Raw genomic sequence first — 27,512 nt, 5'->3', positions numbered from 1 at the left:
GTTCTGCTAACCTGCAAGTCAGAGACCTTCGTCCCTCCGAAACGATACAATGCTTTTGCAGTAGACTGGTAACTGAGGAGTTAACAGTGTTTCACAGACCTGAGGAGGAGAGTTGCTGCCATTCAACCAGTGCACTTATTAGGTGGATTAGAAATTCACCCAAAAGGTGAGGTACCAGGCTGGGGCCAGCTTAACAACATGAACTTGTGATGCAACACCTTCATCATCACAAGACTTGTGGGCAATAGGTAACAGTCAGCACCACAGGAATCCTTGCTCCACTGGTCCTTGCTCCTCGCTCCTCCTGGTTACGGGCCCTCTTCGCATTGTCTCCCTACCCAGTTCATTCCAGCCAAATTTCTTGGTTTGTTCAGCAAGCACGCTCCATTCCTTATCGGATCTGTATAGACAGATGTTTTTTAAGGCTATGCTGCAGCTGTTTTGTATTTGAATAGAAACACCAAATCCCTAACAATCCTGGAAAGGTCTACCCGGATTTCAAGTCCCCAGTCTAAAAGCAGTATAGTTAGCTGTACAGCCAAACTCAAGGAAATATGAGTCAGGTCTCCAAAATCAAAGGCTTGCTTTGGTTCTGGCCAAATTCAAGGGCCACAGTTCTCTGGCTTGGCTCAACTGAGATGCTTATCATTAACTTTGCTTGTCCAGACACAAACAAATACTGAAGGACTGCTCTCCCCTCTTACCCCAGTGATACCTGAACAGTACTCCTGCAGGATATCCTTCTGTCCTACCACCCAGCTAACAAGAGTCTAGTCAACACAACTCCCATTCCTGTATTGACTCTGCAAGCTGCCCATTAATGAATTACAGAAACATTCCTTCTTTTCCTTTGCCTCCCACACTTGGCTTTTTTTGGTAGGGTTGTTTTTTTTGTTTAGGGTAGAGATTTTAACTTGTTTTTTTAAAAAGTTTCTCCTGTTCTACAGCTTCTTTCATGCCTTCCAGGCCCCCTATGAAGTACACTCTTCTATCTGTAATTCTCTTGTTTGCGACTGTCTACTCAGGGCTGTGGTGGAACACAGACATCTGCAGCACTAACATAACTGAGATGAAATAAACAGAATTGCACACGTGAATTACATTTAAACCAAAGGTTTCAGAAACAAAAGTCATGGGCTGTTTTATATACTCTATCTTGCTAAAGCGATCAAGGCATATCACTAACCACAAAGGTTGAAAAAGAAGGCTATCACTTTATCAGTAACCCTTCATTGCTTTTATGTTTCTCTTAAAGGAAAATTTTCACATAATCTGAAAATACGTCCTCATGATTTGCCCTGAAAAGGAGTGCAGCTCACCATGGATGGGGTGGCATACTGAGGACGCACCTCACACTCTTATCTCCCATCATACAACACCTTTACAGTATCCAAATCCCCTACTTGTGTGGAAAACGCAAAATTTGGAGTGCAGCTGTTCGAGCCGGTACTTTTACATCAGTACCTAAGCCACCAGTACGCCATCCAACAGGTTTTCGCGACCCCCCCAGCCAATCTTTGCACCCCAATGCCACTGCAGATCAAGTTAGGTCACCGCCAGTTTCCCCGGAAAGCGCAGAGTCCCTGAGGAGCTTGTCCAGCAACACCAGCACGACGGTGACACCTCGCGGTTCAACTCCCTCATTACCTCGGCCAGGGGAGGCCCCGCAGCGCTGGGGCCCTTTATGGGTTACGGTGGTGCTTTCCCAGTGCCTGGTGGGCCGGCACGTCCTCCTTAACCCTCCTGAGGGTTTGGTTCTTCCTGGCAGGAACACGCCCGTGAGAGGGGACGGCACGAACCGGCGCCCGCCGGAGCCACACCCGCGCACAGCAAAGGGTGACTTAATTGCGGCCTGCCAGTTCCTGCAGGGACAGCTGGAGAGGGGCTTTTTACAAGGGCATGTAGTGACAGGGCAAGGGGGAATGGCTTCAAACTGAAAGAGAGTAGGTTTAGGTTAGCTATTAGAAAGAAATGGCTTGCTGCGAGGGTGGTGAGGCACTGGAACAGGTTGCCCAGAGAAGCTGTACATGCCCCAGCCCTGGAAGTGTTCAAGGCTAAGCTGGATGGGGCTCTGAGCAACCTGGTCTAGTGGAAGGTGTCCCTGCCCATGGTGGGGGGATGGAACTGGACCATCTTTAAAGTCCCTTCCAACCCAAGCCGTTCTGTGGGTCTGTGAACGGCCCCGCCGCCGCCTCCTCCGCGCATGCGCCGCGCGTTGCCCAGGAGACGGACGCCGTTACAGCTCCCTCGCGGCCCGCTCCGCCCCGCCCCGATCCGAGCGGCGGTCCATCGCCCCGCACCGCCCCGCATCGCCCCGCACCGCCCCGCATCGCCCCGCACCGCCTGACGGCTGCCGGACAGAGCCCACCATGCTGCCCGCCCGACCGTCGGAGCTGACGGTGGCCCCTGCGCTGCCCTACAGCTACAGCAGCCAGCCCCGCTCCCTGCTCGCCCGCCCCAAGTACCGAGCGCCGCCCGACGCCGCCGAGCCGTGAGTGCCGCTGCCCCCGCGCCCTCCGCGCCTTTCCCCTCATCCCGGCTCCCTCGCCGCCCTTCCCGGGAAGCCCTTCTTCCCGTGTCTCGGGGGGAGCTGCCCGCTGCAGCCGGTCGGAGCCGCTCCGGGCGGTGTGCGGTGCTGCAGCCGGCGCTGTCTGTGCTGCTCGCAGGGAGAAGCAGCCGGTGTGCTACGGCAACATCATGCGCGACCCCAGAGTGGCGCGGGGACCCGCTTTAGCCATTCGCCTCCTGCCGCAGGTATGTGTTTTTCCTTTTCTTTTTGTTTTGTTTTGTTTTGTTTTTTTAATGTGGATCATGCTACAGCTTTGTTGGAAAGTCATAGGTAGGTAGGCCAGGAAAGCTGTTCTTCATTTATAATTTTAACTACTGAAGCTGTAATTTTACTTAAAATGTTTCACATAGTCACAGTTAAACTAGCGTGTGTCTGTTTCCAGCTCTTCTTTAAAGCACTTAGTTACACATGAACTTCTGTAGTTCTCATTTATTGTTTTCCCCCTATTAAGTACGTGATTCCTTTTTTTGCCTCTCCATTTCTTTCTAGGATCATCTGTAATGATCCTAAGCACAAGTCATCAGTGCATAATCTGTGATCATATGCAAGGTGTCATCAGGGAGAATTGCAGCTCCTGGGAAATTGAGTCTTGGGGTAGACTTTGGCTTATCCTAGCATAGAAGCAGAGCTAAATGGACCAGCAGTATGCAAAAGCTACTTGTGAGGAGGCAAAAGTATTTTGTTTACCCTGATATAGTAGTAAGTCATAGAACCTTAGAATGGTTTGGGTTGGAAGGGACCTTAAAGATCATCTGGTTCCAACTCCCTGCCATGGGCAGGGAGATCTTCCACTGGTTCCGGTTTCTCAGAACCCCATCCAAATGTAATACTTTATTTTCAGAGAATATTTCAACATAGATAATTTGATCATATACAAATTTAAAGCAGTCTGTATTTTTAAAAGCTACTTCATGTAAATAACTTGTGTTGTTCAGTATCTGTTTCTTAGAGTGAATTTCGTGTAAGTTTTGTTTAAGAAGTTCAAAACTGATGTTCATTTCAATCCATAAGCAGAGTACTGAATTTAAAAGGTAGTATAAGTTTCTTTTGTTTCATCAGCAGTAATTGGTCCTGTAATTTTTATCTAGCAAACAACTGTGTTCATAACATGATAATTGGACTTAAGTCCATTTGACATCTCAAAATTTGAAAACTCACTTGTCAGAAAAAACATATATTCACTTTCAAATAACAAATGGATGCTCTTACTGTGAGATGCCATTAGTATGTGCCTGTAGGCAGCTAGCCTATTTTATTAGTTTCATGCCCTACAGTCTTTAAGTCAACCAAAAATTTAGAGTCAGGACCCAGAAAAGTAAATCCAAAATGCTAGATTGCTGGCAGTCAAATCAAACAGCAATCTTCAGTTTCCTGTAGAAAGAATGAAATATCATTTTCAAGTACACAGTTTTGTGGTTTTTTTCCTTCCTCACCCCTGCTCAGAGTACCCAACCCAATCCCCCTGAGGTTCAAAAGCAGAAGGGTGCACAGAAAAGAGCACTGGCAAGAAAGCGTGCAAAAGAGTCAATTCGACCAGGAACACCAGAGCCTGTGGAAGGCAGAGAGCATGTTCATGTGCAAACAGGTAAAAGGCTTTTTTTTTTTTTATGCATCTGAAAATAAAGCTTGCTGATCTATATTCACTTGCTAAGCTGATGATGAAGTTGGTAGAATCACACAGGGATAAGCTTAAAATCATAGAATGCTAGAATCAGAGGTTCTATAATCCTTTCCATTATAACCCTTTATAAACTTGTCTAATTAGTGACATTTCCCCAGAAGGTCTATTTTGCAGTTTTCAGTGTACATTCTTGAACACTAGTCAAGACTTCTTTATTTATTCTTTCCTTTTCCAGGATCATCAGAGAAGTTTCATATATGCTCAAAATTGAGAGGTTTAAAAAATTTTGCTTCAAGTGAACTACCCTTTTTGGGGATCACTTCCATGAAGTGCACCTGACATTACAGGGAGCATAGCATCAGATGGCCTATGCAGCAAACTGATCTATGTTTTAAGTTGAGCTGCCTTTTTTTTTTTTTAACTCTATATAAGACATTTTATTTGACTCTTTGGATATAATTCACAGTGTAGAGTCATCAAAATAGTTTAGAGTTAAAATAAAAAGAATCCAGCTTTGAGTATTCAATGTGCTTTTGTTTCTAGAACTGTATCTGGAAGAGATTTGTGATCGTATAGTAGAGGTTGATGGAGAGTGTCAAACAGATGAATTTTTGGACAGACCACCTACTCCACTCTTCATACCAGCCAAAACGGGAAAAGATATAGCCACACAAATAGAAGAAGGAGAGGTATGAAGCAAAGTCAGTCCACAAAGTGCTGTTGAAGTATGTCTCCCATGCAAAACACATTTCTGATGCAAAATTGAAGTAGAAACAGAAAGGAACTAATCCTCACAGAACATGCAAAAAAAACCAAAAACCAAAACCCAACCCAACTCTCCAATGTCTGCTTTGAGGTTAGGTGCAAAATTAAGAAAGATACTTCTCCATATGCACTGGTTCCGCTGCTTTCAGCTAAGAATTACAGTGCTGAGAAATGCGCTCTTCTGTAAAATGTGTCCAGCTCAAGAACAGGTGGGGAACATAGAAACAGGGTCCAAGTGAATGCTCAGCTTGTCCCTGGCAGTCCCAACAGTGGCTGTGGTAGGATGTGTGTATCTCACTCCAGTCCACTCATCACTTACCTCCAGCTGCACTCATGCTTCTTTCTGCCTCAGCTGACACTGGCCCCACCTGCACTTCTCTGGCCTGCCTTCAGCACAAGGGCTTTGTTCAGCCTCCTGTTCTCCTTGCCAATACTTGTTAAGAGCAGTTGTGATGAAGGGACATTTATCTCTGTTTCCGTGATTCTTATCCTCAGTTGTTTGACTTTGACATTGAAGTTAAGCCAATCCTGGAAGTGCTGATTGGGAAAACAGTTGAGCAGGCTTTGCTGGAAGTCATGGAGGAAGAAGAGCTGGCCCAGCTGCGGGCACATCAGCGTGCCTTTATAGAGCTGCGTAACGCAGAGTTTGCTGAATTACAGCGCCTGGAAGAGCAGGACAGGCGTATCAGAGAGGAGAAGGTAGGACTTCCTGCCTAACAGCAAAACAGTCTGAATGCTCATCAGAAGGGAGAAAAACATTTCCAGTACTGAATGACAAGCTGTGAGATAAGCTGGATATACCCCAAAGGGCACTGTTAACTTTGATATTCCTCCTAGCATTTTGGTGAGCTGCACTCTGCCACGTGCTCTCATACACCACCATCATACTGTTGTGTTTATTTGGAGCAGTCACGCTTGAGTGACCTGGTATACTTGGACATCTGATCAAGAGACCAGACCAACAGCTTTTTATTCTGTACCTGGTTCAGCTGTTTCTTAAATCTTTTCATTATAATAACTGCTAAATTAATAGTCAGAGTGCTCAAAAGTAAGAGAGACACCTCCTAGACTTTCACACCCAATGCATGCTCTATGTGCACACGTACATCTCAAGATCTCCAAGTATTATGCTATATTATTAATATTTAGTAAATAAGAATAAACAGAAAAGGCAAGTCTTACTATTCATCAGTCTTATATAATTGGGGTTTTTAATGTTTTCCTGGACCAATTTGAGTTTTAATCTTTTTAATCATCAAATAGGATAGAATATTGGAAAGATGAAAAGTTCAGGAAACACTATCCAACTTCATCTCATTCTAAGGCCAATGATCAGCTTGATCTGCAATAATAAAGTAAGAAGGCATGAGATCAATGTATACTAAGGCATCAGAGAAGGGTTTCATTTGGCCAGCTGTGAAGCCCTTATTTTACAGACTTCCCAAAATCAGAAAAGGTGGACCGCAGAACACAGAAATGTGTTTCTCTGTAATTTTTGGGCATTTTAATACTTCATAGATTGAGTACAAGCTTGCTTTGAAGCACTCTTTCATATGAGGAGTTTTTGTGAAAGGCAGAGGCTGCAAATACCAGGTAGAGACTATGATTATCTGCAGTTTTGATTATCTTTGCAATTTAAGAGACTTGCACTGTGATAATTCTTCAAAGTCTAGATCAAAGGAGTAACAGCTAAAGGCCTCTAAGTTTCACATGCATAATTACCTTGACAGGAACGTCGCAGACTCGAGCACTTGGAAAAGCTGCGGAAGCAGAAAGAGACCACGGAGAAAATTGCAGCTCGGGCATTTGCTAAGCGTTACCTGGCTGACCTTATTCCCTCAGTCTTCAGCAATCTTTATGACAGTGGATTTTTTTATGACCCTATAGAAAGAGGTTTGTATTTGTTTTTTAAAAATATATGAACTAAGTAATATAAAGCTCAAAACAACCATAAAACATAGCATATCCTTCTATTATTTAGAATAATGTCATAAGACTTTATTAATTTACATTTGTGGCTGAATTCATAGTTTTAACACAAACAAATATTATTGGTCATCTGTACAAGTAGTCAAGAATAAGCAAGAGCTGACAGTGTGACAGTGAAAAGATCTGCTTTGGAATTGGAGAGATATAAATGAGTGGTTAGGATTGTTACAGTAGAGAGAGAGATATCCAAATTGAAGTAAATATGTTTTGATAGAACAGACAAAGAAATCAGTATGTCATTCTGAATATTTTTTAATGATTATCAGAGCAAGGGAGAAATTAGTCAATTAGAATTAGGCCCTGAAAATAATTTTGGACCTGTACATCAGTGATCTCCAAGCCTTTAGAATCACCAGCATTTCTTATGGGCTACCTTGCTGCACCCCACTTCACCAGGCTCCACATGGGCGCAGACCACGGCTTGGGAACAGCTACACTCTCTCCAGAATAAGTCATGGGGTTAATGCAGAAACTGAGTGTATTTTGCAACCAGGGCAGGCTTTGGGACCACAGCATACAAAGAGTATGATTTGAGAAGTACATGGGTAAGCAAGAGCTCTTTAGTCAGAGGGAACAAATGCTTTCAGCAGACCACACGCCAAATGTCTTTGAAAGCAAGGCAGGAAATGTTATTCTCCTGACTTGTTCAGGATAGTTATTTGGATCTCATGAGAACATGACTGTATATCTCAACTGTGCTAGCCCTTCAAGGGTGCCAGACCTCTTTGAAAATCACTGCAGTTGAGAGGACTCTGGTCAGAGTCCATAATGATGAACCTCAGTAAGAGAGGCTGGAGATAAGAAACCAAACAACACTCAAGAGATTTTATCTGACTCTTACAATCAGGTGTTTTCTGGCAGGGGGGTTCATCCCTTAATTGTTGCAGCAAGTAAAAAACAGCCCCCAAGTCCTGTCAGTCATCCTTAATAAAATGGCATTTTCTCTTTCTTTCTTCCTGCTAAATTCTTACAGATATTGAGACAAAATTCCTTCCATGGCTGATGTCAGAAGTGGAAGAAACACTACAGAAGAAGGTTCTGGGGAGGACAATGCTTGACTGTAAGTTAGCAAATCCTGTAATGTAATCTGGGCTGCTTGAGGTTCTTTATTGCTTTTTTCCTGGTTAGAACAAATATCACATTTACATCATCACTGTGGATTAAGGCAGGAGGTGTCATTTTAGCAAGAACTCCAAGTACCTTTGTGTTTAGGGTTTTTTGGGTTTTTTTTTTAACTATATTAAAATGTTTTAATGTTGGAAAACTACTACTACATACAACTAGGTAACTGATTTTCATCTGAAATAATAGGAGTGTCAGTCATGCTGCACTGTTCACTCTCTCCTGGCTTTATACTGTTTGAGATGTGTTAATGCTGGGAGATACAACATGTGTCAGGAAGAAAATGGTTAAAGAACACAATTCTTTTTTTCTGCTATAAAGCTTCTACTTCCTTTGTGTTACACAGCTACCATTGTTGTTATGTTCTCTGTAGTGTGCCTGATTATGCCAGTGGGAACAGAAAAGCCCATCCGGTGTACTGCCACATGTATACCATGAAAGTCTCTTAATTGATTTGTGTAAGCTCCCAGCACTCCTACATGAAAGGAGGATAGTCATAGGCCATGATTGACTGAGAAGTGAGGTGACCAACATTTTTCATCAAAGCAAGGGCTTACCTCCTGCTATAGTCAATAATCTTGTCCTTGCTTTTGAAATAGATTGAAATATCAGTCTTTTTTTGGGGCTAGTTCAAGCTAAGTATTTGGGTTCTTTTATTATTCGGTCTTCAGAGGCTGTAGTTAGAAACACCTGAACAATCTGAACTCTCTCTTGTGTAGAATCACAAAATTATGATGTATGTGTATCCACTGGAGTGCTCCTAGATCAAACCACTTTTTACACTTGCATTACATCTTCCTCATTCCTATAGTTTTCGTCTTGCTGGGATTTTGAATTTTAATTAAAATTGTGTTTGCTTCCTTTGGGTTTATTTTCAGTTTAACTGGGACCCTGAATTTTATTTGTTAAGATATAGTATGATTTGGACAATTACAGCTGATCTGTTAGGTATTTTATCCTGATATATGTGGCAGTATGTACATTCAAGGATCACTTCTTCAAATAGCTCTTCAGGAGGGGAAGGAAATTTCTTTTAATAAAAAATATATTGTATATGACTACTGAATTAAAACATCCTTAGGATAATGTTGCTGCAGGATACACTATTGATGAGAACATCTATCATATTCCTGTTAAATCTGTTTAATTGTTTAACTAGATATCATAGTCTTGCTCCAGTTCTGAGATATACAGAGCACTTGGCACAGGCCAATAAGTAATGTCAGCAGCCCATTTTGCTATTTACCCTCTGTATTTCCTGACTTTTACCCAGTTACCCACTGTTGAGTAAACATCATCTCTGCAAAAGGAATATCCCCCAAATTTTGTAGAGGCAAACACAGCCTCAGCTGAGACAGTTCATGGCTTCTTTCCCCTCTTAAGCAGAAACAGGGGAAAAGTCTCTAAGGATCCATTTTTAACCTATTTGAATGAAGACTGCCCAAAACATCACCTTATGTGTAACCTGGCTAGTCCTTGTTCCTGATGGGGTGACCTGCTCTGTGAGTGAGAAGCAAATGTGAGGAAATCAACAAAAATTTCTAATATTACACCCTTTTCAAATCACTGCATTGAGTGTAAACCAATCATTTAGCTACAGCAGCAGGGATGGTTTTGTCTCACTTAAATATTCTTTCATTTTTAGTGTTACGTCAGGGTTCTTTCCCTGTTTAAGAAGTTACAGGTCAGTAATATATAAAAAATGTTAAATTATAGGGGTTTTCCTCCATGTTTGTTAATGGTGGCTTTCTGTTTCAGCCTTGATTCGTACAGTGGTTGAAAAACGCCTAGATGCATTTAGCTGTCAGCCTCTGCCTGCTCAGACAGAAGCACTTGCTGAAGAGCCCAGGCCACCAGATGCAGCACCCCAGGTGTCTGGTGAGGCAGATGCTGCTGACCAACCAGTCACAGAGAAAGAAGAGACTGACCAACCTGTTGCTGAGGAACAGCCTTCAGATCCCATCTCTTCCCAGCTGGAAGAATCAGATCAAGCAGGAACACAGGATTTGGAAACTGAGTAACAAACGGGCAAGTCATCAAGTAAATGGCGATGAATGGCTCAGAAAGAAGAAATTAATTCCTCTCTATTTACAAGTATCGTGCCGTACCCATGCTGAAAGAGGAACCTAAGCAACAGTAAAGCATTAAAACATGTTTTCCATATGTGGCATTGTTGATTACAGGCTGTAAAAATCGAGATAAGTTACTAGTGCAATGAATGACTGGGAAATACTATCCCCTTCTACACAATCCAATACATCAAAAAACTGTGAGATTTACTGTTGAAAAATACTGCTGTCCCACACCCTGTGTTTGAGGACATTGAGAGCATCATAATAACATTTGCAAGTGCTTTGGTAATGTTCTTGGAACAAAATTTCCTTACTTTCCCTATTTTGAAATGTTGCTACTACAGCAGTTAGAAAAATTGCTTTTCACTCATATTAGTCTTTCCTCACAAACTTGAATGGGCATCTCAGCAGGTAATAGAGCAAAAGCAGTTGTTCCTCAAGCTTTTCAAGTTCAAAGAGTTCCACTAGGAATTTCTGCCAGTACAAAATCCTCATTAAGTCCCTGACTCCTGGAACCCAGGTGAGGGGCTGGAGCCACATCCTAAGTCCAGTCTCGGTTTTCTTTGTAATCGTCCTTTCCTGATGGTTTACTGGAAATGGTACCAGACGTGACTGACAAAATGTGCCTGCACTTCCTAGCGTATCTGTCGGTTCACAGGCCAACTCCTCAAGTGGGACAGTCCACCTCACAAAAGTACATCTGTGCTACATTGCAGCAACACCGTTTCCTTGCTGGGTCAGTGTCCCCAGCAGGAGCTGTCCTCGGCAGGCAGGTAAGGCCGAAGGGTGGCCAGCTCTGCACCCAGAGTGGCAAGGGGGGGGGCACAGGGGTCTGCAGCTCCTGGGTGTGCGTGTGCTGCACGCACAGGGGGAACCGAGAGAAGAGAGAGGGAGCTGTCGCTGCAGGCACTAGAGGGCAGAACAGCCCACAGCAATCGAGCTGTAGAAACGGGTAGAAAGACACTACTGATATCACCTATTGCACACCCTGCACTAGTGACACTCTTCTGGACTTCCCTCCTCTGCTAAACCCCAAAGGCATCGGCCTTTTGCAAAATCCACTCATTTATAACATGAGGAGCCAACACTTGAGCCACCCAATGAAGTCTACTCTAGATCATAGAATCATTTGGGTTGGAAGGGGCCTTAAAGATCACCTAATCCAACAACCCACCCCGTCATAGGCAGACACATCTTTCATTAGATCAGATTGCTCAAAGACCCATCCAGCCTTGCCTTCTCTGAGTGTTGTGGGTTTCAGGGCTTTTTAACTGCAGCTGCTCAGTTTTCCATGCCATGTCTCAGCCCTAGGGTTGATCTGAACCCTTTCAAAAAGTTCAGCAGAGCTGTTTCAGTCTGTCCTTTGAATGAGATTGAAGAAAAAGTACATTTCCCTGCCTATATTCAGCCATCTTTTCAGACAGTAAGCAACTAGATAAGCAACTCCTAACACATCTGAGTGCTGGACCCAGAATGCAGACTTCCGAGTGCTTTCTCCCAGAAACCAGACATGAAGTTCATGGCTTTGCACTGTGTCCAAAGGACCACTTGTAGCAGAAGAGTTGAGGTGGTACCTCTTCTGGTCATGCCCAGGCTGGGTGCCTGTCAGTAAATGCCTCAAACAGAAGTGTGTGCGCTTCCTATCTTTGTGTGTTTTATTAAAAGCAGATGATTACTATATGGCTGTATCCATGTGATTTGCATCTATTGATTTCTCTGCGAAAAGCCAAAGCATTACTTCAACAACCAGCCCAGCAGTTTAGCTCCTTGTTTACTTAAACATCCACTTGGGAAGTCATTGAGACTTACTGCCTGACCCTCATTCAGTCTGGGAATCTTTTTGATACTGATGGACCACTTTGGGACCATTGGACTCTCCGCATTTCTCCACTGCACACTGACAGACTGAGAGCTTTCTGGTGAGAGTAAAGTTCACAACATGTTTGCTGCTGGCAGAAATCATGGGTTTCAAAATGCTGCAAAGAGAATGAATAAAAAGAATACATCTGTGAAAGTGTTTGTTTGCTTGCTTATATGCATGTGTTAAACATGAACCTTATTTTATCCATTTTTAATGTCTACACTCTCAGGAGCCTGAGGAAGCTATATTAACAACAGAAATATACAGCAACAGCCCAGTGGTGTTCACACAGCCACGGAGTCCTGTCCTGCACTCCTGCAGGAGACATCTTTAGACCAGTATAAAAGTATCTATCATAGTGAAATAATGAAACTATTTCAGTGTGGTTTCTCTTTGCCAGGGTTTCTTTACTAGTACAAACCAGAAGCTATGGCCCAGAGTACATTTCAGTGGTCTAGCTGTTATGCTGCTTGATTGCAGTATCATTATAATTATAAACTGCCTTATGTTGCCTTACTTCTCCTCCTCAGCTGCACCACAGACACTGGGCACTCTCGAGTTGCCCAGGCCTTGGTTATTAACATATGATAATATTAGCACATATGTATTGTCACTGGCAGTTTAAGTTAATAAATTTAACAGTGAACTGTAGCAACTCTGGTAGTGGCATATCCCATGCTGCTGACTGCCATGGGGTTCATGATTTCTGACAAAAAGTCTGGCTGAGAGGCTGGTAAAATGTTTGCAACTGCCCCAATAGATTACTTTTATCTGTGAGAGTCCTAGCTGGATCTTGCAGCCACTATGGAGACAACACATGCTGTTAAAAACGACCTAACAGTGGATTTTGACTTAACAGCAATTGTGATTCAATCATGCTTTGGAAATTGAAATGATATCTACTTTAAACCGGGGGGGGGGGAAGGAAGACCATATCCAGGAGATCAAGGGATGCCATTATTCCACTCTATTTGGCCCTTGTGGATCTATTTCTGGAGGACTGACCCCAGCTGTGGTCTTCCCCAGTTCAAAAGAGGCACTGAAAAATTGGAGGGGTTCAGATGGAGGGCCACAGAGATGTTTAAATGTGAACTTGCCATAGGAAGCAAGACTGAAGGAACTAGCTGTGTTCAGCCTGGAGAAGAGAAGGCTCAGCTGGATCTGATCATGGTTTCCCAGTACTGAAATGGTGGTTATGGAGAAGGTGGAAGCATCTCCCCAGGGATGACCTGCAGTAGGACAGGAAGAAACAGCCACCGTTTGCTTCAGGGGATGTCCACATGCTGCCTTCCCGTGCTCCTCAGCCTGCTGGGATGCGGATCTGCAACAGAACCTCAAGCGAAGGAAGCAAAACCAGTACGTGTGTGCAGGACATTCTTAATGCTGTGAGGTGCCTTCCTGGGAAGTAAATAACCACCACCAGCGCAGGTGGTGGGTTGTGTAGATCCTCACAAGTACGGATAACTGCGTGCGGCCACAGCAGAGGCGATATCGGCGGCCGGACAGCCGCGGTACTTACAGTCCGTTTCCATCAAGTTTCCCGGGAGCCCCGCCGCCGCCGAAGGAGCGCTCCGGCCATCTCGGACCCGGACTCGCCTCCGCGCTCCGCTCGGTGCTCGTCCCCACGGCCCGCGCTGCCCCGCAGGGGCGGAGCGGGGAGGGGACGCGGCGCGGCCGCCCCTCGGCCCGGCCCTCCCCCGCCCCGCCCGCCGCCGCCCCGCCGCCAGCCGCCTCCCGGGGCCGGACACCGCCGCGGGCACGGGGGGAGCTGCTGCCGCTGCGCTCCCCGGCCCGGCGCTGGGGGAGCGGGCGGCGCCCGCGGAGCTGGGCCATGAGGTGAGCGGGACTGGCGAGCGGGGCCGGGCTGGGGGCGCTCCGCCGCCTCGCAGCGGGGCCGGGGCGCTCGGGAAGCGGGGGACGCGCTCCGGGCGGGGCGCCGGCGGACGGGCGCCGAGCACCGGGGGTGTCGGACCGGGCGGGCCGCCTACCGCCGCAGGAGAGCGAACTGTGCCGCAATGTGTCCCTCTTCAGGAGGAGAGTTTCGTCTTTACTTACTTATTTTCCGCTTCTCCCCCTTCGGCTTTCCCCACGCCCCGGCCGCCGCGCAGGCTTGTCCGCCCGCAGCGCCGCGCACCGGAGCCCCGGGACGGGCGCCTGGCCCGCGCCCGCCCCGGCCCCTCTTGCGTCCGGGCTCTGAAAGGCCGCAGGACCGGGGACTGGTGCGGGGGGGACGACGGACACCTATCCATCTTTCTTTCGCGCCGCTCTCCAGCCCCTGACGGGGCTCTCAAGGCAGAGCGTGGGGCAGCGGGAGGTGCTGTGATCCGCGTCTGGCCGTGGCACCCCCGTGACGAGAGACTAGGGTCGTGGTCCAGGAGGTTTGTTGCCGCGTGGGAAAACATCTGCGGGCCCAAAGGTGCACCCGCCGCTCGCACACGAGTGTCGACGCCTTCATCAAAATCCCCGCCGACAGAAGCAGCCGCAGAACGGTTTGCATCAGGTTTTCATCTCTCTTCAGCAGGCTGACAGCTTACTGAGGTCGAGCCTTGAGCTGTCATTGACTCCTACGGGACACACGACTTTTGTTTTGTTTTGTTTTCTGTGAGGAAGAGGGATTTACCACATTATATGATTTGTTTGGGTTTTTTTTCCTTAAAGTACGTAACTTGGTTAAAATTTAACGTTCAGTTGTTTTTTATTTCCCTGTTAAGAGTCTGTGTCCCTTAGTCAAATGACAGTTCATTTAATAGAAAGGTGAATTTGGTACACCCAAACTCTTTTCTGAGGGCTGTTGCTTTCCATGTCTGACTTGAGCATAACAAGTATATTTTTCCTTACAAAGGAGGGCCAGTAAGGCTAACTGTTTTTTTAGAATGTATTTGAAGTAGTTGATGAAGAAGAGCACAAAGTAGTAACTGTCTTTAAAATGTGAATTTAAACATCATCTTCCCACCTCAGCTCATATTTTTAATTTATAAAAGACTGTGTAGGACAGAATCCAAGCTATGTTTTTGGGTACATCATATATCTACATATGTATTTGTGGCTACTTTGTTCAACATGTAGGATTATGCATATCACCTTGATGATGAGAATCTTCTTGAATAAATACAAATGATACAGATGTTTGCTTTCCAAGAAGCAGTAGGAGAGGATGTGCTTGGCATTATTACCGGAAGATCAGCAAATCTGGCTCTGACAGGATGAGGAAGAGGTTCCCAATCTGAGCACTCACATCTTGGTATTGCAGTTGTAAAATTAACATCAGCATGTGCAACTTATTATTGGTTGTCCCAGTGCTTAGCAGAAAATCTGTCTAAGTCTCAGATACTTAATCATGTACAGCAGCACAAACTGTCAATCAGTCCCATCCTGACTTGGCAGCTTCTCCAGCAAGAGCATCTCTTTTTTTGTCGCGCAATCTGCAGTACACCACTGAACCTGTAATGTGCAGCATTTCTGTTGTGCTCTGACCCTTCACTGAGAAGGAATAAAGATGGTGTCACTGGGAATTTCCCTTCACCAGTCCTTCCTGTCCCTGTTGTTGGTCTGAAGAAGCAGCGCACAGAGCACTGCTCTGCTTCTGTGCATAGGGAGTGATCATCCTGTGTGAGACAAAATGGGGCTGTGGGGGGCAGGTGGCTGTGGGTGGAACCTGTGCTAGACAGAGGTACAGGTACAGTGAGAGGATCAGTGACAAATTGTGTGACTATTACTCGATACTGTGCATGTTTGCTGCTGTGGTGCCATTGTATGTGCAGTATATTTTCCACCATTAGTGTGCACTTACTTGCCCTGAATTGTAAGTCAAAGCAGTCAAAATCTCATTTGCAAACCTAATGGGAGTGGGTATAGATCCTGGAGTAGTAGAACTGCCTAACCTCATTTTGAATTGTTCAGTGCTCTGACATGGAAATAGGGCCTGATCGTTCTGATCATGCAGATGCTAAAAACTGATAATAGGATTATTTGTGTTAGAGTGGGAATAAAAGGTAGAAATAACATTAGAAGGACTGTACCAGTTCCTCTGGACCTGTGCATCAGAGTGAGAACAGTAGTGGGAGGTTTGGAGAGTTGGATAGAAGAAGGTACATAAACATAGGAAAATAAATAATTATTTCTTGAAAAGGGCCATTTAATCATCTAGTTTATTCTCTGAATTTAACCAGGTTGAAGTCTTAATTTGACATCTTCAAGTTTATTTAAAATTGCTCAGTTTTTCAAAGATAAAAATGAAGAGTTAAACCATTTTGACTGCATTACTTGTGAGTAGACTTTCTTTTAACCTGGACACTTGCAGGTCACAGATTGATGCTCTCTAACTAAAGACAATAACTTTTATTTCCTTTCAATTCTGTAATTTTCTCTGCAGAGAGAATCTCCTTGTTGTGAAGCTCTGTGAGCACATGCATGTATTCCCTCTCTGTCTGCCCTTCTGCCAGGGCTTGGTGGAAAGTAAACATCGTAAGATAATTCCCCTCCCCATGACTATTGAGATACGTTTAATCTACAGTGTGTTGCATGCCTGGGACCTGAGCTGCTGTCCTTCTCCCTCAGACTCCTAATTTCTTGACTGATGATTAAAACCCAAAAAACATCAACCCCCACCCTGCCCATACGTGCACTGTACTTAAGACAGTCAGTGCTGGTGTTATAAATTTCACCTGACTTTACAAATCTAACTAGTCCTCTTCAGTAAGAGCAATCCCACACACAAGATGTTTTCAAAACTAGAGTATTGCCAGCTAGTTCCCTACTGGCCCTGCTGCGCTTTTATTTTAAGATGTTCCTGCTTTCAAAGATAAGCGGGAAGCAAACAAGACTGCTTCAAGCACCAAGGGAACAGCAGTCACACACTTCTACTTAAGCCCGTGCCACCGTACAAGCGGTCACATCATTTAATTGTCACTAAACCCAGAAGAAACTGTTTGTTCTTCTCTTGCGTGTGTGGAAAGAAGTAGGAAATCTCTTTAAATGATGCCAAGGATACTGCTATTTTGTGATAACTAGCAGGAAATAACAAGAGTTAGGACAGAAAGAAGGTCAGTTGACTTGAATTCTATATGGGAAAGTCTTGAAAGTTGATCATAAAATGTAATCCTGCACATATCCTGAGGATAATCAAATAAATATTTTGCTTCTAGCTTTACTTTTTTGCTGACTTATCTCTGTCTTCCACTGCATTCTTCTGTATGTGGGCTATTTGCAGTTTGATGTGAAAGTGTGTTTTGGGTTTCAGATGTCTCCAACATGACAATATAGAAGTGACAGTTCTTTCCAGTGGACTTTACTGTCTGTATGCGTCTTATATTTCCTCTTTTTTCTTTCTTTTTCTGCTTGTCCTGATTGATCTTTTGTACAATGGTATGAGTTGCAGTGCTAAATCAGGATCAAGGATGCCTTTGTAAACTAGTTCTGTCTTAGAGGACAGAGTAGATCTGTTTTTATCTTTCTCCTTCCTACATTTAGAGCACTATTTTAGGAGAAACAGTTTCACAAACAACTTGAGATAGCAAAATTTAAGCTTCCCAAATAGTATTAGCTACTCATCATTGCAAGATGGAATCATGATACAATAGAGATTGTACCATAAGGCACTGATTTTTAGTTCTAATGAGTTGGAGAGATAACTTGATCACACTGATTACCTCACAGTGTTTTTTCAGATTTCGTCATTTTTCAGATTGCATCCCTGAAAACTGACACTATATATTCCCTTGCTTAAACCCCAAAAAACTGCAGTTGGAATAAAGCACAGAAAAGCATGCATTTCTAGTCCTTGTGGTGGGTCATAAAAGAGTTTAAATTAAGCTCAGTTGTGCCGGGTTGGTAACAAAACATTTTTGTTTGTTGTAATTTTTTCCTCTGGAGGGCCTCGGCTTTTAAGTATAGAAAGATTCATCTAGCAAATTCTTGAAGATAAATATAAATGAAAACTGTAGTTCTTGTTAGTATCAGTGAAAAGCCTGAAAAAGTAGCTGTGTAGAAGAACTGCGTGCATTTCATCTTGTTATTCTTACCTTAGGAGTATAAAGGAAGATATAAGGAGTATCTCAGGAATACTACCACGGTCTGCTGAGTGGCACCTAGTCCTGCCTCTCCAATGATTAAGTAATGGGGAAAAAGACATTCCAGCTGTCTGACCCACAGGGATCAGAGAGTAAGTGCTGATGTTCATCCCAGTCCAACTGCTGGGAGACAGTCCTCTGTGTAATGTAGGATTCCCTGTCCCAGTTGTTGTCTCCTCTGTCTTCTCCTCCCCTGCTCTGAGGGAGATGGAAAAGAGTCTGTCCTAGGAGGATGCTTCTTCATTGCCTATTTTCTGTGTATCCTGGAGAGGAGCAGGGGAATTGTCTCTTTTGTATGTTGGGATATAATAGGAGAGCATTCATCTCTTGGGTCTCTTGAGTGCTACTGTTTCTTTTGCCTTACATGGGACAGTGGGGGTCCTGATGGGGAAGCTCCTGTGCTCATACTTAAGGTAGTTCAGTTGGTGGCTGCCCAGACCTGCGTGTTGCACTTAGAGGTGTCTCAGTGCTAAATAACAGCTCTGTGTGCTGAGGGGTGTTGCAGATGACCTACATGATCCAGACATACCTTGTGGAACTTCTCACCGTGTTCGTTGCACAGATGGCACCATGCTTGCCTTCACAGTGATGCTAACTGTGTTGGAGGGTCGTGTGCTGCCACTTTAGGAGCTCTAGTCACTCCAGAATGGCAAGATTCATCCACAGATTAGTAAATTTGCTGGGTTTATCCTGTTGAGAGGCACTGTTCCTTGTCAAACTTAGATCATCAAATGATCGTCTGAAGAACTGTAGCAGAAAACACATTGGCAGCAAATGCAGAATAGCAGCTGGTAGAGTGCACTTAGGAAAATACTAGTATAGCATATCTAACCTGTGCTAACTTATACAATAGCAAGCAAATGTAGTGCATTGAGTAATATTAAACTTTGCTCCTTCAGTCAGTCATTCTGCCTGTTGCTGCAAATGGTGTTGAGGAACTCTTGAGGATAAGCAAGGATATCTTCTGCAAGAGTGTCGTGTATCTTTTAGAGAGAAATGCAATACCAAGAGTCCCATGTGATTCTTTTGGTCATAAACTGTCACTGCAATTTTGTTGGTTTACTTTAGCTGGAATGTTATTTCAATTACCACAGCCTGTATAATGTGATCAACAGCTTGGTTTGTCCTGTCCTACAGAAATAAGTAACTTTAGAATCAATATGGCTTTTTAGAAGATTACAATAAAAGCGCTGCAAGACTGGGCAATAAACAATCTATAAAAGTGGTTTACATGGCATGAAAATTCTGTTTTGACAGTGCCTTAACAGGTTGACACCCAAAGAAGACACCAAGTGTAATAGTAAGCAGTGAAAGGGCCAGTGATACACATGTTAAAGACATAGCAAAGAGGTGGAATTGCCGGGTGGAATTGCCTCTAGAGTCATTGTCACAGATATGCCATGCAGAGAACCAAGAGGAATATGAAAGGAAGAGAAGTAGTGATGCTGAACAAAGTTGTGGAAAGAGGTGATGAACAAAAGGCAAAGGAAAGATAGTAAAATGATGGAAAGTGTTAGCTAAAAGAAAGAAGTTACTAAAAACATAACTGAAGTTGGATTGAAGTAACAAAAGAGAAACTCTTAGATGGAGGAAGAGTACAAAACCCCCAGAGATTTGTTTAGTCATTATAAGTTCTATTTTAATTAAATTTTCACTTAGTCTTAGCAACCAGCTCAACTTTCTGTGCAGAGAGGCAACCTTCTGCAATGCTCTGGGACATGGTCTGGGATGCTTTCTGGCTTCTGATTTTTTTTCTTTTTTTCCCATGCTGGGAGACATGGCTCACCAACCTCATCGAGTAAGGAAAAAACGTTAAACCCTTTTAAAGTGATTAAGATAAACTAAGCAGATGTAACATAATGCTTTTCTGCTTCAACTGCACTTAGGTATCTCAGCAATCACACACATTAATTAAACAAGTGACTTAATATCTCTCCTAGTGAAACAGTGGCAGGTGATTTGACTGCTGAAACACTATGTTTTAACACTACATTTTTGTATTTTAAGGGCTCATCCAAGAAAAGACCAGGGCTACTGGCCGGAATGAGTCCAAATGCACTATGATGCACTCCTCCCTCTTTCAGTGAAAGAGACATTTGAAAACTAGCAGATGAGGTATCCTGAGTAGAAGCATCAGTTACTTCTTGTAAATGTGGCAGCCAGGTAGCCCTTCCTTATTCCAGTGGTGCTAGGCACTTGAAGGAGATCAAGAGATCATCAGTGATCTCTTTAGTGGTAGATGCTAATGCAAATAATGAAAATAAGGTGAGGATTTCTACAGTTGTGGGAAAGCTGTTAGATCCCAAATGAAGGAGAATGAAACTCCCCTTGTCCAGAAAAGGGCAATATAGCTGATGAAGGGTCTGGAGCACAAGTCCTATGAGGAGAGGCTGAGGAAGCTGGTATTGTTTAGCCTGGGGAAGAGGAGGCTGGGGGAGACCTCATCACTCTCTACAACTACCTGAAAGGAGGTTTTTGCCAGGTGGGGGTTGGTCTCATCTCCCAGACAGCTAACAGTAGGACAAGAGGACACAGTCTTAAGCTGCACCAGAGGAGGTTTAGGGTGGACATTAGGAAGAATTTCTTCACAGAAAGGGTGATTAGTCATTGGAATGGGTTGCCCAGGGAGGTGGTGGAGTCACTGGCCCTGGAGGTGTTTAAGAAAAGACTGGATGTGGCACTTAGTGCCATGGTCTAGTTGACATGGTGGTGTTCACTCATGTTAGACTTGTTGATCTCAAAGGTCTTTTCCAACCCAATTGATTCTGTGACTTCATGATTCTGTAACTAACAATTTCAGTGAAATGTAACACAGCCTGTAGCACTGATTCATCACAAGACAGTGAAACTGATACATTTCTGCAAAATGTTTTGGTTTCAGTTAACTTAGCATATTCAGGCAAAAATAGGTTTACTGGAAATATTTTGACTTGTTCATGACTCACTTGTTTTTACAAATCTAACACTCCTTTCCACACAAAGCAGGTAAATACACAGGTAAAGCAAACATATGTACTATAAAATCTGTGATACTAAAATTCTGTAGTTCTGAAAGGTATTCTCAGCTTGCCCTTATGTGAATCCATTTGGGGGGATCGGGGAGGTGTTTGTGTGGTGACATGCACTATGTCCTGGTTTGAAAACCTGTTGCTTTGGAATTTTAATTTTACTTAGAACAAAAGATTGCAGAGGCGTTTTGTGTCTCTTGGCGGTTGCAGATGGATCGTAATGATATTCTTATCACTGGTCATGCCCAGGCTTCTGGACCTTATTACTTCTCACATAACAGCTGCCAGTGACAAGAATAATTTTCAGGCTTGGAAATCATCTATACTTGACCTGTGCACGTTTACATGCTGTTCTTCTCTAAAATACTCTTAATGTTAAGTGATAGAAGGAGTCATATCCCTTTTTAATGCATGAATTTGCTGTAGAGATTTTTCATTGAGTCTACTAAGGTATGTGGAGGTTTTTGGCTACTGAAAATGTATCCTAGTTTTCAAGCATTTATTAAATAAAGTGAAGAAAGGCTGCCCTGACCAAACCAGGGAGATTGACAAGGAAGAAAACAAAACAAGGATAAATAGGAGAGTAAATTGGTTTTCCCTCTTTATCTTATTCTAAAAGAAAAGATAGGACTTGAATTGATTTTTTTTTCCTCTAAATTGTTCTTACCATTTCAGTAATTTGTCAGTGTTGAAATCTGAATCTCAGAACATTGCAGGCTTCGGCACCAATACAGGCAAATATTTACAGATTTCTGGACCTCTAGCAAAGATGAAATACTGAGTTACAGAGTGTATAAGAGGATGTTAGAAGTCATCCAAGTGACTTGGTTCAGAAAAACAGAAAATTATCAGATTTTTGCTGTTTTTCATACCACTTTTATCAACATTAAAAATCTCAACATTATAAAATAATTATAAAATAATATACATTACAAAAATTAGTATAGACTTCATTAACTAATAGAAAATAGAGAATAAAAATAAGATTATTTTAAATGTTTTTTACCCAGATCAAAAAAGCAGTTCACAGAATAGTTGACAACAATGTAGAATGAGGGGTTTTTTTGATTTGTAAAACTATTAGCAGGATATATTACTGTAAAAATTTTTACTTTTCAAATTCACTGACTTTTTAGACTGTATAAGTCTCTGAATTATCTTTGTGGTCAGTGATTTGCACTGATTATTTTATAAATTAATTAAATAATCATCTAATTTAGGAAAACACATAGTCAGGTTATAATTTTAAATATTAGATTATAGCCTGATAGCAAAAATTGATGCCCATCTATTTAGGTATTACGGTGGCTGTCATACTTCTAGTAATATATTTAGGTCTCAGAATCTGAAAATGCATTACATTGTCATTTTAATATAATTTATTTTGACAAGGATATTCTTCAAAAGTTGAATCCATGGAGTTTACAGGACAACTTCAAACAGCATCTTTGTGGAGAGTGTGATCTGTGCTTTCAGTTTGTCCCAGCAGAGCCACTGGCTCTTGAATCATACGGATTCTCCTGATATGAATCTGGTTGGCAATCATTTATTAGAAATCTGTTAGTTTTTTATTAAGATTGTAGTAAATGTTGGAGACTAGAATGTCATGGTGCAACAAGTAAAATACTTCAGTAATTGCTGACAGAAACCATCCAAGTATTGGATAGCAGACAGTGTTAGATAACCCTAAGTTCTTCCACTTGCAGACCTCACATTCCATATAAACATCTAACAGAATATATTCATCTAGGTTTTTATAAATTATTGAACCAACTTTCTGATAACGTGGGGTGCAAATGCCAAACATCTGAGTTGTTTAGGGTTATTTTTCATTAACTCACAGAACCATACTGAATGGATGTTGCAAATATCAGAGTTGAAGTTGAAGAAGTCATTCAACTGAGTGAAGAAATATGGACAAATGACCGTTTTGTGAACTTTTATTAAGAGGTTAGAGATCACTTAACTTTTGGGGTTTTTTACATTATTGTAACAAGCTTTTCTATATCAGAATAACTTTTAAATGAAGAAATAGTGTTCTTTGCGTCTGCTGCTAGATGTTAATCGGGTTCCAAGGCTGTCTGAAAAATTGGCATACAGACAAGTGACTACAATAAAAATGCTGAACTGCTGAAATAGAGGGTCTGTTTTATATCTACCTGCATTTTGCATTCATTAATCCATGGTGGACCATATTTCAAGCTATTTATTTGGTAGTGATAGGAGAGTTAATGGTTACTTATTTTTAAGTTGTTTTTTTCGTTCTCTGGAAGTAGTGGCTGAACTCTTCCTTTACTGGTCTCCTCAGGGCTGTTCAGCACTGGCCTTGTTATCCTGGTTCATAATTCCTTTGGCATTCTCCTTCACTGAGGAAAAGAAGCTTGCGTAGAGAAGAGACAGTGTCCTTTAATTTACTCAAGTTTCAGTTTTGCTGGAGAAAATGGTAGAACAACATTGCTGTGCAGGTTGAAATGTTACACAAGCAGGAACACTGTGCGTGTAATGCTGCATTTTTTTTGGCTTCTTGTTTGAGTAATGTGCAAGAAGTGACATAGAATCCCAAAAAGGTTTGTATACCTTATAGTTGCTGAGGAGGCTTCCAGTCCAGACCTCCAGTTATAACTCTGTGTTACAAGCTGTCAGTACAGGAGAACAAGAGGTTCAACTGATCTTTAGTTGACAGTGGGGAGCAACATTTTATCTCTCCTTTATCTGAGAAACAGGTTACTGTGCTGAATATGAATGGTCTGCATCTGCTTTTATTCATGCATAATGGCCTGCATATCTACTTTTATTCATCAATAACCTGCAAGTCACAATTTGTGGAATTTTGGAGTCATCATAGGCTTGATAACCAAAGGAAGAACTAAGAAAACAGCTAAATAGTAGTTGAGAATGTGTAACTTTCATTAATCAGGCATATATACAGTATTTGGAGGATTTGGATATTTTTAGATTTGTGCACCATAGGCATTCTAAGCACTACTATGAAAATATAACCACTAAAACTAACATACCCTTTCAGCAAATGCAATAAGGAATCACTCCTAAAGTTACAGTTTAGTTCCAACAGAATTAGTCCCTGACAATCAGTGTGATGGCCAGTTTCAGTAAATTAGTTCTAATAATTGCCCCTTACCTCTGTACCGTATGAAGTGGTTGGTTGCATTTTTCATGCAGTATTCCTGCTCCTGCCAGTCCTCATGTGTGAACAGAAGTGAAAGGATATAGATGATATTGCTGCAGAGTTTGCCATTGACAGATCCAGCTGCTGTTGGCAGAAAATCTGAGTGTGCAGACTGAAGCAAACAAATGGAGGGATGTGACAGGCAGCTGTTATCCAGTATAAGGCTTGTGCCATTTAATTAAACAAATTAGTTACTGCTGTCTCTCTACCTTGAATATTAAGTTCTTAGTGAAAATTCTTTGCTTATGCTTTGGAGTTATAAGGATGTATTAGTGCTATCATTGCTTCCTTCAGACAGCTTAAGCAAATCTCTGAGGCCTGTAGGAGTGGACAGAAAAAGGAAAACATTTTTTCCAGCCGAGACACTGGTAACAAACAGAGAGGCACATTGTGGAAGAGCATTAATTATGTTTTGATACATAATTTATGTATAGAGACATCCAGCTTTTTTGAAGCAACTAAAGATGCCAAGCTGCTAAACCTGTTGAAATCACTATTAAGATTACCTGTTGCATCTAAAATGCCTGAAAAATACCAATATTCTTGACCTGGAAATCCTTTTTTAGGTAAAAATTCTTTACAAGTTTCTGAATGGAGTAGTCATTTCACAGCATTTAAATTTAAAGCTGCTAAATGTGTGTGAGAGTGAGCAAAACTGAGAAGTGGAATTTGACCAAGTAATTTGAATAAAAGTATTTAGCAGCAACATTACATACTGCATCACATTATTACAATAGTGCTTAGGATGTGCCTGGGTGATGCCGTAGGTAAGTGCGAGTTCGTGAGTATCTGAGGCTGGGAGATTTTTGATTACTAAGCAAGATGTGTGAGGTAAGGTGTTGGCTTCCAGGTGACAAATCTGTTTTTATGATTTCCTGAAATTTACTGATGTTGCTGAAGTACTGGCTAAATGTGTTTCCCCCTCTCCGGTCACAGGAGTGACTGTTGCACTGTGTGAAAGTTGTCTGTCCGTCTGTCTCCACTGTGTGTTTTGCTCACCACTTTGGAAAGTTTGTGGCTGCTAGTGTGTTTTATTTGTATAAAGCTTATGAAAGGAGCAAGTGTTAAAGCCAAGGTTTTTGTCAAACATTTTTGAACTCTTTGGGGACAGCTGCTTGAGGATGATGCAGGAAAGGGACAGGAAAACTCCCTGCCAACCAGCCCCTGTCCAGCAGAGAGGAGTGGAAGTACCTATCTTGAAGTGAGTGTTGGGATGCAGGTCTGAAGTAATGAAAAGAGTTTAGCCAATGTATTGAGGGAGAACAGGAAAAAGTGGTTTCTCATGTGACCTTGTACAAGTGGGTTTGGTGTTTATTTTATGCCAGGGCTCAGTCCTGAGTTTCAGCCAGTAGACCAGAGTCCTCTCCACAAGCTCATTGAAATGGAAATGGTTTTGCCCTGCTGCTGTGGAATGCAAATTATTTTAGGAATGTTCCTGGGTCTTGAGGCTTTCTAAAGCTCACACTTTTAAGATTTATTTTTTTAGCTTATTTTAAGCAATTCTCATAACAAAACAAGGATCTAGAAAGATGATTGGTGCCTTGATCCTGACCCAAACAACTTGAAGTGTAGATTTGTCTTCATATGTACGAATAGTTCTCTGCAAGTCAGTGGTGGAAAGACATGGGAAATGCAGAATTGCTTTGCTGGATCGAAGTCAAAATGCTGAGTGCTTTGCAAAGCCAAATAACAAGAGCAGCCCTCAGTAAGGCAGGCTGGCATGAGATGCCATTTGGTATCATTCCCTAGGAGTTTTTCTCCCTTTTGTTACTATCTCTTTTTAGAAATACTGTTTAATAGCATTTCTTATTATCAAGGCACTGGAGACGGGCAAAGGCTTGTGTTTGATGCCTTCTCTGCCATAGGTCTTTTGCTGACCAAAATAGATCAACATGGAGTGATAAAAGCTAGGAAAACTATGATGAGAGAGAATGCCATATTTCAGAACAAGAAAAACTTGCTTAGAAACATGGAGTGGGATTTGTTGGTCTTTGTGTTTTGGTATCAGAACATAGGATATAAAATGGATTTACTTTTAATGAAAATTGTGGGGTTTTGCTTTAAACTGAAAACAGACTTGTATATATTAGGTGCATATGTGGACCATATTTGATGATGCTATATGTTGAAGGGATCATAACCAGGTTAGACTATTGATTGGTTGGTGAAAGGAATGGTAAGGCAGGACTTTTTTACATACAGATTTGCCAAAATATGAGCCAACAGATCCAAAAATTATCAAAGTCAATAGGATCATGTCTTGAAGTTACTGGCAACTAACAGTGCTTGCATACCAAGGCATTTAATCTGTAGAGATGTGTACATAGTTATAAAATTTCCTTCAGCAGCAGGACCAGTTTATATATTTGTATAGTGCCTGTGTATGTGTGTGTATACATAATTTAAAACATTATCACGAAGGTCTAAAAAATATTCTTAGTAAACACATTAGAGAAAATATATCCTTGAGTTTATGACTTTTGTCCATCCACAGTCTGCCTTGTGGTTTTGTACAATTTTTTTACCTTTGCATAATCCTTTGTTAAAGAGAAAGATGTTACATATATAATTTTGGGTTTTCCTTATTTTTTACATTCACAAATAAGACTTACATAGGAAGAACTTCTGCAATATTAATGAGGCAGATTTCTGGATCAGGGGCGCAAGCTTTTTTGTGTTGTACTGCTCAAGATTTTTGCTTAATCAAGGGAAAGATAAAAAAATGCACAGAATAGCACTGTTGGACACGTTTGATGAGTTGTACTTAGCATTCACCAAATGCTGATGTGGATACACACGTGGGACTAACAGAAACTTCAGAAAATCTCCGTAGGTTCCTTACATGGAGAATTTAGTCCTGCATATTCATTTTTCCCTGTTAGTACTCCATAAATCTTAAATAATTTCTCTAGTATTTATATTACTTTTATATTATTCTATATTATTTTTTTTTCCTGTTCATAAATTCAGGAGAAGAGAAACTATGTCAGCAGAAATGCATTTAGCCTACCACGAGCACTAGCAGTAGCCAAAAGAACACAAATAGGGACACCAGTGGAATGCAAATGCTCTGTGATAGATGCGTTGTCTCTTGAAGGTGTGTTTTCTTCTGATGGATGCAACCTGAGTCATAAGGTATGCTGAAAGTTAAACCCCAGCAACTGATTTCTGTAGTGGGGGAAGAGAGTCCTTCCTGATTTAGTCTCAGTGTAAGTAGGTTAAGTGCGGTTTTCCTGTCATATCTTTGCTT

The 27,512-nt window shown here is 42.3% G+C and overlaps 2 protein-coding genes across 3 annotated transcripts in view; both read left to right on the top strand.

The window, feature by feature from the left end:
* Positions 1-2,231: 2,231 nt before the first annotated feature.
* Positions 2,232-10,221, top strand: RSPH3 (radial spoke 3 homolog). Its single transcript, XM_017825948.1, has 9 exons — positions 2,232-2,300; positions 2,331-2,491; positions 2,667-2,754; positions 4,013-4,154; positions 4,734-4,879; positions 5,451-5,654; positions 6,686-6,848; positions 7,918-8,004; positions 9,825-10,221. Exons 2-9 carry the CDS (start codon positions 2,370-2,372, stop codon positions 10,085-10,087), a joined length of 1,215 nt encoding a protein of 404 aa, XP_017681437.1. The 5' UTR covers positions 2,232-2,300; positions 2,331-2,369; the 3' UTR covers positions 10,088-10,221.
* Positions 10,222-13,748: 3,527 nt separating this feature from the next.
* PLAGL1 (PLAG1 like zinc finger 1) overlaps positions 13,749-27,512 on the top strand; it is a 50,425-nt gene continuing 36,661 nt past the window's right edge. The window contains exon 1 of one of the 2 annotated variants that reach the window (XM_017825897.1): positions 13,749-13,835. The gene's annotated coding sequence lies outside the window, so the exon portion shown is untranslated. The remainder of the gene's footprint in view (positions 13,836-27,512) is intronic. The other variant, XM_017825901.1, reaches the window with a different exon arrangement.

Source organism: Lepidothrix coronata, unplaced genomic scaffold (genome assembly GCF_001604755.1).
Source record: "Lepidothrix coronata isolate B3197 unplaced genomic scaffold, Lepidothrix_coronata-1.0 Scaffold123, whole genome shotgun sequence".
NCBI lineage: Eukaryota > Metazoa > Chordata > Aves > Passeriformes > Pipridae > Lepidothrix > Lepidothrix coronata.
The sequence above is the reverse complement of the archived record's forward strand: the minus strand, read 5'-3'. Positions and strand labels throughout refer to the sequence as shown.

What these genes read in the sequence shown, in the direction of transcription:
- RSPH3 (XM_017825948.1), top strand. Translation starts at nt 2,370, where the DNA reads ATGCTGCCCGCCCGACCGTCGGAGCTGACGGTGGCCCCTGCGCTGCCC. An exon ending in CCATTCGCCTCCTGCCGCAG is followed by an intron (nt 2,755 to 4,012) that starts GTATGTGTTTTT and finishes ACCCCTGCTCAG; the next exon opens with AGTACCCAACCCAATCCCCC. An exon ending in GGCGTATCAGAGAGGAGAAG is followed by an intron (nt 5,655 to 6,685) that starts GTAGGACTTCCT and finishes TTACCTTGACAG; the next exon opens with GAACGTCGCAGACTCGAGCA.